The 16,805-nt window shown below is 35.5% G+C and overlaps 1 protein-coding gene across 1 annotated transcript in view; it reads left to right on the top strand.

Annotated features, from left to right (window-relative positions):
- The window catches only part of RP1 (RP1 axonemal microtubule associated), a 184,009-nt gene that overhangs the window by 147,182 nt on the left and 20,022 nt on the right, over positions 1 to 16,805 (top strand). Inside the window, exons 44-46 of the mRNA XM_076328953.1 lie at positions 3,488 to 3,729; positions 6,277 to 6,403; positions 7,991 to 8,139. Coding sequence (XP_076185068.1) covers positions 3,488 to 3,729; positions 6,277 to 6,403; positions 7,991 to 8,139 — 518 coding nt within the window. The remainder of the gene's footprint in view (positions 1 to 3,487; positions 3,730 to 6,276; positions 6,404 to 7,990; positions 8,140 to 16,805) is intronic.

Here is a 16,805-nt window from a genome sequence, read left to right as displayed (position 1 = left end):
AGAATATGACAAGTAAGCAGAGAGCCTGTAAGGAATGGAGAAATAAAAGACTGATCAGCAAAGAGTGCTATGCCTTAGAGGTCAGAAAGTATATGGATACAATGGGACTTACCAAATGTCAAGCTGAGTCAGATTTTATAAAAGAATTAAAACAAATAGTAAAGGTTCTTCAACTGTTTACTTATAAAAAGAACCTGGAAAGATGTGTAACTATGCAGGAACAGTAGGGTGCAGACTGAAGGTGATGTAGGTAAAATCCCTAAACAAACAGAATACTTTATCTCTGTTTTCATTAAGGAACCATAATGTTGGCAAGGGAAGCAAAACCAAAATTACTAATGGGAATGAGGTTATTGGAAATCACCAAATCTGAAATGCAAATAGAACTTCGAGTTTCATGTAGTCAAACAGTGACAACCGGAGGAGTCGTTAGCCCAGAATATGGAAGGAACTGGGAAATGAAGTGGCAGATCTAGTAGCAAGGATTTCAAACAATTTTATGAAGACAAAAGGTATGACTTGAAAATAGCAAAGGTAATACCTCCATCTAAAAATTAGAAAGCATAACGTAGGTGACTATAGACCTAGTAACTGATCACATGCAAACCTTTATAACACACTTTGAAGAAAAGAATAGTTAAGATAATAGAGGCAAATAGGAAATGAAAAGGAATGACTTTACTAAAGACAGATTGTAAAACAAAGTTGATACTCTTTAGATATATTTTCCAATAAGAGAAATGTAATAACATCTAATCTGTCTAAATTTCAGTACTGAATTTTATTTGCTTTATGGGAAGTTATTAGGTAATAATAAGAAAGTGGAAAGTAGTAGTAAAAGGAAGAATTGTAAAGAGTTGGAGAAGAGAGGATGAATATGCTGATGAAATCTGGTGGTGCTACAAAGCTGAGAGTACTATCAGGAGATGAAGAGGTTTTGTGATAAACTTTGAGAACTGGAGGAAAGCAATGGAACCGAATTCTGTAACACAAAGCTTGAATACAATTAGGCGCAAACCCAACTAAACATTCGAGCTCTTAATTCTGGTACAGATTCCTAATTTCCATTCATTTTTTTTGGAAATTAGGAACTAAGTGGCAGCTAAGAGTCTAAAAACTGTATTGGATCTGTATCCCCATGTCTTGTAATGATTTCTGCTACAAGAGTTCATCAGCAGGATATGACTAGGAGAAATACTTGGGTTTGCTATATGATCGCAGGATAATTTTTTAGACAGTAATGTGACGTGGCTGTGAGTAAAGTAATTGTGACCCCACAATGTATGTAGGCATTATCAGTGAAGACAGAAAAGAATTAATGCCACTACAGAGAAACAGTGATATTTCACCGGGAATGCTGTGTGCAGTTGTGGTCAACTCTGTCCAGAAGGACTGGTTCAAGCTGGAATAGCTGTAAAGAAGACATGATGACTGGGAATATGGCAAATCTTTGTTGTGAAAGGGTATTGAAAAAACTTGACATGTTCAGCCTAGCAAATTAAATGCTCAAAATGGACACAGTTGTGATCTAGCAAATTAATGGTGGCTTACACATCAAGGAGGGAAGAGTTGTTTAAGCTAACGGACAAAGTTGTCGTAAAAATAAATGGGTTTCAGCAGTCCGTTAATGCCATTCTGTGAAAATTAAAAAATTTCTGAGAAAGAAAGAATGAATTTTTAGCATAGCTCTCCTTTAGACTTAACTGAAGCGAAGGAAAGAAGCTTAATGTAGCTGCTTTTAAATTGGAGCTTGACAAATTTATCAGAGATTATACAATATAGTTAACGTAATAGCAGCGTATGGTACTGTATGATCCAACAGCGATAGTCCTTCCATTCAGTCTTCCTAGGCAGTTATACATTGATAGCTTAAAGGTTTAATATTTCAGTACTAAAGGGCTAAAAAATCTTGGATTATGTCACAGGGGATATGATAAATTTTCATTTGACTTCCATTTTTTCACGGATATCATTGATTTCATTTATATTTAATGTTCATAGACATGAAAATGGTAGCTATTTATGATTATACATAAAGTCATAACATCTGAGGTTATTTTAGTTGATTTTAAAGATGGTGAGTACTAACTTTTTACCTTCACCAAGTCCTGAATTTATGGCGTAGATCCTTGCCTGATCTGAAGTAATAAAGCTTTATTGGCATTAGTTTATAGTAGGAGATAAAGATTTGCTTGTTGTGGTTAGGAAGCTGGACTTTACAGGACTATGAACATAAACTCAGAAAGTCACTGTTTCTATTACTCAAAGTAAAATACCCTGTTTTACAAAATAGCTATGTGAAATTATTAAATCCATACTTTGCCTCACTTTGCATAAACAGAGCTAAGTTATCTTAATAAAAAAATGGTCATGCGCAATTCTGCACCAGCCCAGGTGACCAAAGCCTCTCTGTAGGAGTCATGATTTTTTAAAATGGAAAACATGGTTTTGATAGCCCTGAATTTTCGATATATGCTATTAACACGAATTAAAATGTTAAAGCTAGCTAAATCAGTGGGATTTTTTTGATGGGTGCAAGTTTCTGATCCTGAAAACTGTCTTGTTGATTGGAACTTAACTAAATATCCATTGAATATAGAGTTACAGAAGTTACTTAGAAGCTTACCTGGTATCAGTCTGCAGTCCTTATGAGCCTTCAGGTGACTGCCAATTCATTGAGAATGTTTAAGAGACTAAGTGCTTCAAATCAGACCTTTAGTTTGAACATGAGCTACTATTCTTTTTCAATATAATTTTGCAATTTTTTTAAAGTAAAACTGCTGGTTTTGAGTGTTTTTTGTGTCCCTAAAGTAGGCAAATCTATGTGCTGTTATATAGGATTATTTTTAATCTCCCAGCAAACATCACTTCTTCACAGAAGAAATGGATAGAGTTTTGTACTTTGCTGGCATGATAATTGTGGTGATCTGTGATAAAAATATCACATTTCAAGCTCTGAACCAGTTTATCTCATCAGCATCTTGTTATAGAATATATGTAGCAAGTTTTAACATTCTAGTTTAAGTAGCTCCTCAAAAAGTTAAAATGAAAAAATACCCTCCCCTGACCAAAGGCAAACCTGATAACCCGTATTATCTAGTAGAAAATATGCTGCTTTTGAGTGGTGATTAGTAAGGAAAAAAAATTAAAATCATCAGAGGAAACATTTATGACAGGAAAAAATCAACAGATTGGCATGGCTCTTTACAAGTCTCTAATATGGAACTGGCAGTCTTCTCTGCATAGTGCTACTGGACTGGCCCATCTCTAAAGGGTCAGCTATCACTACGGAAGGGCTGGTGTCCAAATGTGCTTCTGACTAAATCAGTGGTAATGAGTGAACCTGTTACGTGCCGATATTTTAGCTCAGTGTAAAGGTGGGAATGAGTTGCTAGTCACTCACTAACTCAGCCTGCTACAAATTGCTGTATTATGTTGGATATTCAGCAAACCCATTAATTTTTTTTCTACTGTTTTGTTTCAACAGGGACTTGGGATGTCCTTGTCACAACTAGTGATATTTCTTCTAGTTCTATGAATCCTAAAATGTGTCTAACTGTATGTGGTGAAAAAGGTACCTGTACTTCAGTCATATTCCCCAAAGGATCACTTAAAAAAAAGCAGATTTATGAGACTTCAGTTGAACTAAATAAGAAATTCAATACTATATTCAAAGTTCGCCTAGAAATTGAAGAAGTTGGAGAAGGAGAGACTTGGCATTGCCGTGAGGTAAAAAATAAAAGCTAAAGCAATTATTTAGACACTAATTGTATCTGTATTGTTAAATTCTCCTTTTTTTTCATATTCTGTGATTATTGCTTCCAGTTTCCAATTCTGCCTGAAATGACATAATTTTTAATTTAAAAAAGTAAATGCATCTGGTAACAACACTTCTAGCATAACTTCAGAGACTGCTCAAAACACTTACTAGCATAGCTATGGATAACAAATATCTTGTAAACTTAAATGGATTTCTGGAAGGCATATATACAGATGTGCCATCATCTATAGCGTATCCAGCGGTGTCTTTTCAGAACTGTACCCACTGGCATACACTGCAGTATTTACATAATTCCAAATTGGCTGTTACATGTTGTAGACCCAGTGATCCAAGGCAAATAATTAAGCCAGACACTAGAAATGCCTTTTGATGAAAATATCTGCCTTTTATGTTGGCATGTGAAAAAAAAGAAGTGAATAGCAAAAGTGACAATCTTCTGATGTCCAAGATGCTGAAGCTAAAATCTGACATCGCACTGAAATTGCTGTGGCACTTCACTATACAAAAAACCTCTTTATCCTCTTATGCTGGCAAAATAAAAAGAAGTCTAAGGGAAAGAATCATCTTCTTTCAAATTGCAGACACACTTTTGTCCATTAATATTTGTATTTTGTTCTCATTAATATCTGGAGAAAAAAAAAAATTCCTGTCCAATACATGATATTAGTGAGCTGAACCCCCTGACATTTAAATGGTAGGCAGGTTGTTAATTTCGTCTTCGTAGCCAGATGAAATAGTCATCTAACAAATCTATTGATAAAATTAAGACTGCTTCTTGGAAATTGTAGGAGACAGTGGATCACAGTGAAAATTTCAGAACGGAAACTTGGCAGCTGAAAACAGTGACATCTATTAGCCTGTTTTACTTCATTAGCTCAGAACAATGACTCAAAGCTGAGTTAAAAAAAAACAAAAACCAACATCATTTATATAGGTAAGGAAAAGATGCACATTTACATTAGGTAGGATTAGAAAGAGAAAGAAAACATAAATTTCCCTGCTTTGGGGTGCATGTAAATTATTGGGGTTTTAGGAAGATATTTCCTCTGTTATTCCATGGATTCCAAGGCAGGACTGATTGAATCCTTGTATGAAATAACCAGGTTGGTATAAGAGGTTGTGGATAATATCTGTTACTAAAGACAGCTTAGCAGTCTATTTACACTGCTGGTTAGAATCAGGATGGTTATTTCTACACGATTTAATTTTGATTTTACAAGATTGCACATCACAGAGTGAGATTTCCCCCTTCTATCACAAGTAAATGCAGGTGCAGTTGGTTGAATTCCATGTTTAGATTCAGAATTCACTTTTATAACCATAACTGCAAAATAATTCTCTTGATGTTTTTGAGGAAATTGAAATCATTATAAAATAATGTCCAGAACAAAATTAATTAAGATATGCTTTATTTCTGAAGCATGTAATAGCTAATATCTTTATTCTTGCTTCTTTCACTTCTTGAAGAAATAAAACACAGTTAATGAAAACTGATTTTCAAGAAACTGTTCAGGAATGTAGATGTTAGTATGAAGGGGAAATTGTGTTAACATTATACTTTACACTGCATTTTAAAAAATCTTTTCAATGTGTCTGTCCTAATGAAAAATAATAGGGGACTTTTGAAGACAAAATAATGCTACCATCTCCCAGTGACGATCACTAAGCAAAGATGGTTGAGCTTACTGGGTTAAGGCTTCGATCATTTTAGTGAGTTAGGTCATGAAGAAATGTATAAGTGAATTCTCTGTGCCCTTTTCAAAGCAGGGTTACTTCCTGCAACATATTTTCAAATATGTTGTCTGGTCTAGCTTTAAATAGTTTAGAAAATAGTACCTTATCTCTTAGTGTAGCTGGTAGTACCATAGCGTAAGACACCTCGTTATTCAAATATGTTTTCTCATAGTAAGACTAAGCTCCTTAGCTCAGGGTCACCCTTTTATTACTTATACACAGAATTTCATAGAGGTTAAAAATATTTAGTAACATACTCTATATTTTCATATGATACATATGTACAGATATATATACATGCCATAAAACATTCTTAATTTGTTTTTCAGTTTTTCCCAGAAACACTTCATTTTCTTTTGCCTGTTACTTAGAATGAGAAAACATTCTGCACTGAAAAATGTTGTGGCATATTGACATTTCTCACAAGCTGAAATGGGCATATCAACACTTCTTTTTCTTCCATATGCTGGATGAATAGTTTACATAAAGGAACCTTTCTGAACTATTCCAAATAGTTTTTTCCCTTACTGCAGTCTCTATAGCAATAATGTTGACAACATTTTAATTATTTTTAATTGGGAAAGATATCTATTCCTTCTCTTTTAAAAGGCTGCTTTCAAAAACATTTTAGAAAAATTTACTTCCTCTTCTTTTTTAATATTGAGATGATGTGTCATAGCTGTTTAACAGTATGTCTTCTGCTATAGTTTCCATTAGAGCATAACGGATGTTGAAGGTATTTCTTTTTGCTCTTTGCTAAGGTAAAGCTTCAACACAGAGAAAGTAAAAATGTTCTAGAATTTCCATTTTGTCGCAGCTTTGCAGATGAAGAAGGAGGAAGAGTGGCTGAGCTTCCAGTTCTCACAGCTGGCTCTCCTTTTCCAGCAGGTTTGTCACAAATCAGAAACACTGGAAAATATTTGGTCAGTGATGATGGCCAAGATTTTCAGAGCAGTCCAAAGGATTTAGCAGATACTTTCTATTCATTTTAGCTAGTGATGCATGGCTAGGTCCAATCCACTCCAGTGTTTAAAAAAAAAATCTCAGTCCCTGTAACTGAGCATTGTGCATTCAAGTGTAATTGGCATCAGCTTGTGACACATAAAAGAGCAAGCATACAGCACTGAAAATATTAAAAAAGTTCTGAACAGTACTCAGAGTTCAACTTTTTCTCAATAATATGATTTGGTTCTCTCCCAGAGGAAACAAAGGAAATCCAGAGGAAATAACTCTCGTATTCTAATTTCAGATAAGAAGGAGATCCATGGCCCCTCACAACAGAAGCTCATTTGTTTGTGTTCCTAGAATTTCAGGCATTCTTCTGTGACCTTGCAGTTATATGTCATGAAACTCCTTCATGCAGGTTGTGCCTTGATCACCTCAAGACTGGATATTTTTAGTTTGCTCTGTGTTTCTTAGGAGGTTTTACAGCCAAAGTTAGTGAAGAATGGAAAAGCTCTTGTCCTAAATGGATATTCTGCCATGAGACTATCCCAGTCTCCTCCAAGTGTTTCCCAGGAGTTAAGGGTTTAGATCAATAGCCCAAGTAATCTGTGTATTCCTTGTCTTTTCTGCTGTGCTTTCAAAGCTAGCCTCAAAAAAAGCACTTGGGCAGAAGCTCCTTGAATATGAATTTGAGAAGAGTACTGCTGCGGTATTCCTTGGGAAGGCTCTTTGTCTTTTAAATACTTTAATTTTTTTTTCCCGGCAGAGCAGTGATATTTAAATCTTTACAAATGCTGCTCCTCTTTCCGAGGAGCATTTAACATGAGGACAGATATTGTTTTCTTTACCTCTCCCCATACTTTTTCCCCTTTTACAATTGAATATTTTGGGGATGTGGCTTCTTTCTTATTTTGGGGGCCAGATCACCAGTGTGTTATGCATTACTCTGGGAGTACAAACAGGTACTTAACATAAACAGTCATCCAAGAAATGCTCAGCTGAAGACTTGTAAGAAAGATGACATGTCAGAGAACACACAGTGTTTCTGGAAATCCTCTGCTGAGGCCAATAACTGCAACTGGTACAGTGTAGAGTGGCCAGCCACTGACTGGACCATGATCCAGGGGAAATACAAAAGTTGCTGTCTTTCTGACAGAGTTCAGCTTCATTTGAACTCCGTGAGGCTCAGAGCAGAGATGGACTTTTTATTTGAATGCATGCAAGTGTGTGGTAGAGTATTATTTACATGTTTTTATAACAATTTGGGACGTGTTTATTTTTCTTTCATTTTCTCTTCTGCCTGTGTTTCAGGCCCGCTCAAAAACTATTCAGCCTATTATTCCCTATAATAGTGGTTCTTAAATTTTAATTGCAATTGCTTTGTGCTTTTCTAAGCATTATAATATAGTTTGGCCTTTTGATCACTCTGGGCAGGACCAAAAATGAAAATATAATAGTAGTAATTTATTAAATAACACATTTTTTAACCGATTAGGCTTTGGTAAACATTTGATTTCTTTTTCCCAACAGTGAAAAGCTATGTTCTCTATGTCACTACGGGAGCACCCCCTGGGTCAGGAACAGATGCAGATGTGTATGTCATGCTGCAAGGTCTTTTGGGAGATACTGGCAGAAGAAAATTAATCAGAAAAGGAGATGATAATTTCACTAATGGAAAGGTATCCTTATAATTTCTGCATGATGTTTTGCACTTTTATAACCCAGTCCAATTCACGTGGACTTAATGGGAGTAGGATAGAATCTACGAAGTCCAGTTTGCAATGCTCTGTGGTTGTAAGTGCTTATGTACGTCAATATCTAGATCTATCTTACGTGGAAAATACTGATGCTTATGCAGCTGATGCTAACAATACTGATAAAGTAAGAAAGGGACTATAGCAAGTGCTTTTAGCTTCAATTTTGCAAATATTGAAGGTCTTCAGTGACATGCCAGTGGTTTTCCTGCATATTTGCTTAACCGTAGAGTTACAAAGATACTCTGTTTCCTTTAATACCTCTTTTCTTCCCATGCCATTCTTCAGGCTAAGGCTCCTTTCCCTGGCTTTTGCCTTTCCACTGCCAGTCTGCCCCTCAGTCTGGCTTTTGGTCTCTCTCCAGACAGTCAGCCACTACCCTCCATAGTTTTCTTAGGTCTACCAGGAGAGTCATTCATTCACTGTACAGGAGTGAGTCTCGCAGCTCATAGATTTAGACCAGTCAAAGACCAGCATAGCTGCCAGAGATGCATTTGCCTGTAGCATTGTCAGTATAAACAGAAATTAGAGGAAATTTAGTTACCAAATGTGCTGCAGAAACATGGGCAGATTTACAGCAAAATGCATGTCTTTGACATAAAACCTAGTCCCTGTTGGAAGCTCTGGATAGAGGGAGTGAAATTTTCAGCTAAAAAGGTCACTAGATTTTTTAAACATGGAATAAACAAAGTGTTTGTATTTTCTGTGGATCTTTATATGAAAACACATTTGAGGCTTAAAACAATTTAATAAAGATTCTGAAACAAACATTTGTTACAGAAGATTTGAGTTGGAATAGTTAAAGTTTAGAAAAAGAAACACCAGTGTCTCGCGACCAGAAATGCTGAGCATATTTTACATTAGACAGTGCTACCTGTCTTTCTTATAGTGTGCACTCTTCTACCTTTCTGAAATCTCAGTGAAGACTGTGATTATGGTATTCTAACCTGTCCCTTTTCTGGAAATATCATGCAGTAAACTATTTCCTTTTGCTGGTGTTGGCTGGCAAGCAAATGAGAATTTCTCTAAGGAAGCGAGCTTGCAAATCAGCTTAGATTGATAACCAAAGCAGAGGCATGATATGTGGGATTAGAAGGAGCTCAGCTCCTAACTACCCCCAGCTTCATTAATTCAGTGGGAGTTAAAGGGGGTCATTATCTTACTGGATTTTACTTACTTGAAATGCTTATTCATAAGAAAAGTAAGAGAGTTTAAATCTTTATTTTTAAGGGACTAAATACTTGTGGATGAGGGTACTCAGTTTTGATAAAGGCACATTTGTCTTCCCTAATGCTGAAACTCAGATTATGGTTTATTGATAAACTGATTTGATTGGATTTTAGAGCTGTAGTCCTTTTGTCCTCATGGAGTAAAGTTAGTTAACGTAAGTTTTACTGGATTTCTCCTTAGATCATAATTCCACAAGTGAGCAATCTGACTTCTAGACTGGTAGTTTTTAATGAAGAGGGACCAGCAATGCACATTCAGAAATGTTGCCTAAGAGAACAGAAATGAACTACAAAGATTCATAACCTGAAGGGTGTTTTTATAATATTTGCGTCTACTTCAGTGTGGCACAGAATTTTTCTGTTTTACAGAGTAAGAGGCAGAGCTGGCATGTACCCATCTCTTCATTACTTATTTGATATTTTATGGGAGCAGTGTGTGAATGTAACACAGTATCCTTATATTTCTAAAAGTACATACCTGCATAGGAATATTTTAGGGCCCTAAGAAGAAATTGCTTGTAGGTAAGTAATAGAGAAACACAGAAAAGTCTTGATTCGCTTCTTGTTCAGTGAAAATAAAGTAAAGGTATTTGGTTAATTGACAAAGTGTAAATTGATTCTGCAAGCAAGACCCCTGCCTTTGCAGCAACATTTTGTTCATAACAGGTATTGGAAATTTCCCAATGTTTTCTTCCCTTTGTAAGTAATCTCCAAAAAGACTCTCAAGTGTAGAATGCCTCTTTCTATACCAGCCCAATCACATATTGTGCTGAGCACCCCTGCAGTCAGAGAGTCTGGACTTGGTGGTTTAGGGGATTTTGGAGTATAACACACAGAATTTGCATTCTGAATCTTAACAGTTGTTCTGACATTTTAAAATGTGCTTTTCTTTGCAATAATTTTTCCCCTGACTATACAGTAAGAGCTAGTGAACTGGAACGGTGTTTCTGTTAGAAATCACATCAAAATATGGTGTTAGTCTCACAGAATGTCAGGGCTGCTACAAACGACAGTTTAGCAATGCAGAAATACATTGAAATGTTTAAATATTCGGGGGACTTTGCAGTGGATTGGAGGTATGCTTCTCTCATTTAACAGGTCTTTTGTTTACATGAGCTGAGTTACATGATAGTAACAGACTGAATTAGCTTCTTATATCTGAAAAGTTGCTTTGTATCTTTCCAAAGTCCTTACAGCTGTGAAACCATCAGAGAACTGGTAGATAAAGTAATGTGCATAATATTATTAATTCACCAGTAAGCTCCCTGTAGCTCACCCCATGTCTGAGAGAGAAGCACTGTCACCGAGGGAGCTGAGCTTCTGGTGATCTACTCAGACAAATGAGTGTGAGGACTAGTGCTGCAAGAACAGTATTCTTTCAAATTGCTATGACATTGATGCCTTGTTTGATGTTCTCCTAAAAACTGTAAGGATAGACAAAGCAATCTCAGTGCGCTTCTTCATGCAGTTCAGCTTTCATGAAATCCTGATAGTATTTATTCATACTTCATGAGTCACTTTAAGTCTGATAAATGTTACCAGCTACAAACTTTTTTGAACCAAGCATACTCAGTGCAGGCATTCTGTAAAAACCAGGGCCTGGTTGTGTGAAATCCTTACGGTATCTCCATATTGCTTCAGGCACCTAACGTTTTTCAGCCAATGAAATTCTTTGTGCTTCTTTATGTGGTCGTTGATAGACTTGCTGTATGCTCTGTCATATGGTTGTGAGTTACCCATAAATTTCCTCTTTGAGAATGTGGCTTTTTTTCAGATCAATTCCATCAAAGCCAGTAAACTACACTGAATATGCTATGACCGATATCTAAGTTTTTTAATCTCTGTATGATGAAAGTGGCCAGTATTTTAAGTACTCTAAATTACTGAAGCAGTAAAATCTCCTTGAATTTTTACTTCATTCTATTAGTTGTTGAAAAGATATATCCTTTATCCTGCCCTATATTTAGACATTAACTGCTCAGGTTGGTACCATGGTAACTGCAGCACATACAAAAATTGCCAGTGAGAGGTGACTGTTGGTGTTCAGTTTCAGTACTCACTTACAGATTAAGCATTGGCAATTTTAAAAATTACTGCAGGAAAAAAATCCACATGTGCCAAAATAGACTAAAAAGGACCAGAATGTGGAACAGTGTACTGTGGCCACTAGTAGGAAGTCAATATTTGTCTGCAGCGTCCACATCACATCACTTCTAGAATACTATTCTAGATTCTATTTCTATTCTAACTACTGACTATTCCCTAGCCAGTAGTTACAGCCAGTTAGCAACAGACTTGTAGGAGGTAGGGCTAGAACATACCATTGCAATCATCTAGTTTGCCTACACAACACTGGCCAATGGATTAGAGCTGTGTGAATAATTAATTTTGGTTTCCTGACATATTCTTGCAGGGCAAGAAAAAATGTAAAACTTTGTTGCCAAAAATTAAAAATTGGACAAAATTAACTACCACTAAACTTAAGTACTTGGGGGGGGGTGGGCTTTCTGTCTGTATAGAGCTCAAAACCAAATTACATAAATTACATTTCTAAAGCTGAAATACATCTCATTTAGCTTTAGTTGCCTGTAATGTACACATTTGTTCTAACGTGATGGTTTGAGCTTTTTCTGCAGAAAGGGAGTGAAGTAGATGCTTCCAGGAGGTGGTTACCTTCTCTCTTTATTTGAACATTTATCTTAAAATGAAATTAATTATCCTCAGAGAGTGCCTGTTGCTTTCTCAAGATTTTACGGGGAAATTAACCAATTGTCTGACTACAGACTTATTTTAGATAGGCAAAGTTGGGTGAGTGAATTCTATGTCACATTTATTTCTGTTTTTTAATAAACAAGATAATTTTAAAATACAATACAGCTGACTTTATTAGCTTGATTTATCAAAAATTTTAAAATAGTTATGGTCAATCCAAGCCTGCATTTTTCAGTAAATAAAATATTCAACCATTTTCCTCAATGCAGCAAGAACTGAATTAGCTTCAATTCAAGTTAAATAGTTTAGAAAATATGTCTAACTCAGAATGAATGGCTTCCAGTGATGAAGTACTCATCTAGTTGGAAAGTTGATTCAAAGCTTAAATACCCTTCTTTTTTTAAAAAAAACCACTTTATTTTCTGTCTAAATTTGTCAAGCTTTAACTTCTAGGGATTAGATTTTGTCACGCTTTTGACTGTTAGCCTGCATAGCACTCTCACACCAAATTTCTGCTGCCTTTGACAGTATTTATGACAATAAGCAAATCAGTATGCCTTTGACAAGTTAAATAGATTAGGCTGCTTGATTCACTGGAAGGCAGGGTTTCCAGTGATTTATTAACCCTCACAAATCTCTTCAGAGCACTCTTCAACTTAGCACTCTACTTCTTCAAGTGCCATAATTAGCAATTGTTTTTGCATCATCTCTAAAATCTTGTTTTCTTCCAGTTAACTTATGAAAACATTAAAGAGCATAAGTTTATTAACGGGCCTCACTACCATAGTGATTAAAAATATTCTTCATTTACAGCTGCACTTAGAGACTTACCAGTTAGACATTTTATTGCCCCATTATCAGCCAGGTTGGGCCCACTTGAGAATCATTTGAATATTGGATTACGGTGTCTTAATCAAAATATTATACAATCATATGCATTACTGAAGTTGAAGAAAATTACATCCATCCTATTTTCTTTGCCTGTTAAACCAGATCTCAAACTTGGACTGTTATTAAACTATTCCAACAATCAGGCTGGGGTTTGAATTTGTCCAAAGTGATGTCTGTCTTTGGGTTTTTTTGTTTTGTTTTAGTTTGGGTTGTTTTTTTTTTTAATTTATATTGCATAATATAATGTGTTTGTACAGATTTGGATGTGGCTGATGATATTGGTCTCTGTAGCAGTCCTTCTGCACTTTATTAAATGCATTTTACTTGAAGTCTGATTCAAATGTCTTTTACGAGTTAGTTGAATGGTTGTAGCTGCTGATTATGATAATGTACCACTATTCTTTCTTGTTCCCGTTGCTGTTCTATGCATACAAATCCTGTTTCAAAAAGATTCTGTTGCAGTTATACTAAGCAAATTAACATCAGGTCAGTTCAGGGCAAATATTATTTGGGTTTTTTTACTGCCCCTATTCTTTCATTTATTTTTCACTAATCTTGTTGAAGATGGATGAACCATGATAATTGTAGGTTATCAGAAACCTCTAATTATGCATTCACTGTAATTTAAATTAATTTAATTTTTTTATGTAAAGTTTTTCAATGAATTTCTAGATGAGAATTTAACATAAAACAAATACATGCTTACAAAAATATGTGAATTTAAGAGGAAGTTTGGGGTTAGCTTTTTCAGATGCACAGAAAACCCTATTTTTAAAGAAGCATTGGTACAGAACACAGATTACAAGATGCTGAGGTCACAGGCAGATGCACTGTTCATCCTTCCACTTAGCTGGGCGAAGACAGTACTGCTACCAGTGCTTGTCATCGCTGCTGCTTACCACCCAATGTTTCCACCCCTTAAGTCTGCTGGCACAGTGACATTCACTCTGTCCAAATGGTTATTTAGTTTAAGCAATTAATATTGTTAATAATTTGGGCTTTTCCACTTGGTCTATCTTGATAATATTGGGCTGGAGAGAAGCTGATTGTGTGGTTATGCTGGCACAGCTAAAGAGGTGATAATCTCCATCTAAGAGAAGGTAGTGATGTGACAACCTTTTGGGACAGGGTGTGGGAGTTCAGCACAACTGGAAGAGCCCACGGGACCACAGTCTGAAGGGTGACGTCTCAGCAAAAGTTATTTTTCTCATTTGTCTCCTTCTACAGGAATGTTCAGACGCTGTTTCTGATTTGGGCTCAGTGTTACAGGGGCCTTTATTTTGCCTCCTAGTGCTAGCTAAAACTCTTTTGTCTTCAGTGGAGTTTCTCCAGATTAACAAGTAAGATGGAAATAATCAGGCAGCAAATCAATAGGTTTGCTAAGCTTAATAGAAAAGGTCCTTTATCTAGACACTCTAACTCTTTTTCCAATAAAAGCCTATTAAAATGATAGCAACATTAGCAGTATGGGAAATCACTTGTGCATACAGGTTGATGAAATAAAGCATATGGTGTGTCTTGACTTGCCATTTTCAGTTCTGCTGGGAATATCGTCATTAACCAACCATCAAGCCTCAATACTGAGCCTATAAAATGATTGGCATTTATAAAGGTAAATATTGCATAGTGACTGTTCAAATGCTGCTTCTGTTACAAGAGCTATTGCAACTGCTACAGAGACTGATATGTTGCCAGCGCTGACACTGAAGAGTACTGAATAAAGTCAAAATGGGTCATAGATTCAAAGGAAATGCTCAGAACAGGGGTCCCAGGATAAAAAGAAACATTTGAAGAAAATCTGAAAAGGAGTTAACAAAAATTAAACTTTAAATAGTCTGAAAGTGTTGCTGGGATGATTGTTTTTAAGGAATATTTCAGTGCTTATTTTCTTATCCAAGAAATATGAAAAGTGTCAATTCTGGTTTTGCTAGGGGAGCTCTTCTAGGTCACAGAGGATATATAGCTCTCACATTGTCAGTCTCAGCTGCTCAATCTTGGAGAATGTCTTTCTTTCTCCAGACAGTGTTAGCTAAGAAAATTTAGTGGGCTATACATATCCACAAATTGTTTTAATACTATTCTGAGAAAATTCAATATAAGCTCTGCTGAATTAGACAAAATGTATTATTATCAATATTTAAGGTGGCTTTTCTCCATTCAAACCTAATTTGCTACTAGTAACTAAAAAACAATTAACATTTTTCCTTAAGGCAAAATGAAAAAGAAGAGGTTTGTATTCTGCAGGTTTACCTATCTTCTGTGTGTTTTCTCCCTCTCTTTGTCTTTTTGCAGAAAAATTAAGCCTACAGTAACTTAAAAAGTCCCCATTTGTAAATCAGATAAGAGATAAAGTATCATGTGACATACAAGACCTGTCAACAATTCAAATATTTTCTTTGTTATATGACTAATCCGTGGTCTGAAATGAATCCACAAAAATATTAGCTAAATTATTGATAATAATGCAATTTCCTAAAATTATAATGAAATGTATGTCATAATCTGTCTGTTTGCAGACAGCTTGCGAGGAGAAAAGTGGATTAAATTTGGCAAATAAATTGTCTTTAGCAAATTGTTCATCTAGCTCTAACAATTATAGTTGCTGCTCTTTATTCTTTTTTGGTCTCTTGATTACAATAAAGCTCATTACACCACGTAGATTTTCAAATGTACACGTAAAGAGAAAATGCAGTCTTCTCTGTGAAGTGAGTTTACCCCAGTTGTCACAATTCCTAGTCTAGTTAATAGTTTTTCAACTTCAGTTTATTAGATGGTTGAATCATCTGTAAATTTGACCATGTATTTCTGAGATTTTGCATGCTCTAAAATGGGCTCATTAAAATTGCACATCGGCAAATGATGAAGTAGTGTGTCTAATGCAAGCCAAACATCAAAGTTTTCACAAATGTTTATTCAGCCAAAATGTACCTATTTTCAGAGGAAAAAGGATTTTGAAAACCTTTCATGCATTACCTATATATACAAGCTTGCTGTTACCTGTGGGTGGATTATCCGGGTTATGAATAACCCACAGTACATGCTGCACCTGAGTTATTAAGTGCTTTTGGAAACACTACCAGTAGGGAGAATGGTGTACAAATACTTTCGCTCATGTTGTGTGAAGTTTTCCTAGTTTAATAGAGTTTATTAACTGTCAAGCTTAGTGCAAGTCAAACCCAGCTGTCCTTCTTCTGGAGACAGCACAAGTCTAGAAGTCTGCAGAATATTGTCTGTGTTTTTCCTTTATTCTTAACTCTCTCTGCTTTCCAAAAGTGGATCAGTGACAACAGATTTTTTGGAGATGCTGATGATAGTTTCACTAAATTAATCATCCTCTGGAAAACTCTTTTCTCTTAAAAAGAAATCTATTCTAACAAGTATTTTAATCTGACAAAAGCTTCCTCATATTTTCCAGTAAAATAAATCATGCATTAATATAAGCATAACCATTTGCAAGGACAAGCAGTAATTTTTAAGAAAAAATTTCACATTTTTGGAACTTAAAATATTTATTTACTAACAGAGACAGGGGTCTGTATGTTTCTTACTTGAGTTTATCTGTGTTTTTCACCCATCTTCTAGCCCTGTGTATTTTTAATACATTTTATTTAATAAGTGTAACAAGCCATTCTATTTTATTCAAGCATGATGCTATAACTTTACCAATCCAATTAAAGATAGAATAAAGCAGTGATCAAACTCATATCACAATTAAGGTAAATTAAGAGTTCAGATTAATGGTATTTGATCATCAAATTA

The sequence above is a fragment of the Aptenodytes patagonicus genome, chromosome 2 (assembly GCF_965638725.1).
Source record: "Aptenodytes patagonicus chromosome 2, bAptPat1.pri.cur, whole genome shotgun sequence".
Lineage (NCBI taxonomy): Eukaryota > Metazoa > Chordata > Aves > Sphenisciformes > Spheniscidae > Aptenodytes > Aptenodytes patagonicus.
Note: the sequence above shows the minus strand (reverse complement) of the source record. Positions and strands in the feature narration are given on the sequence as shown.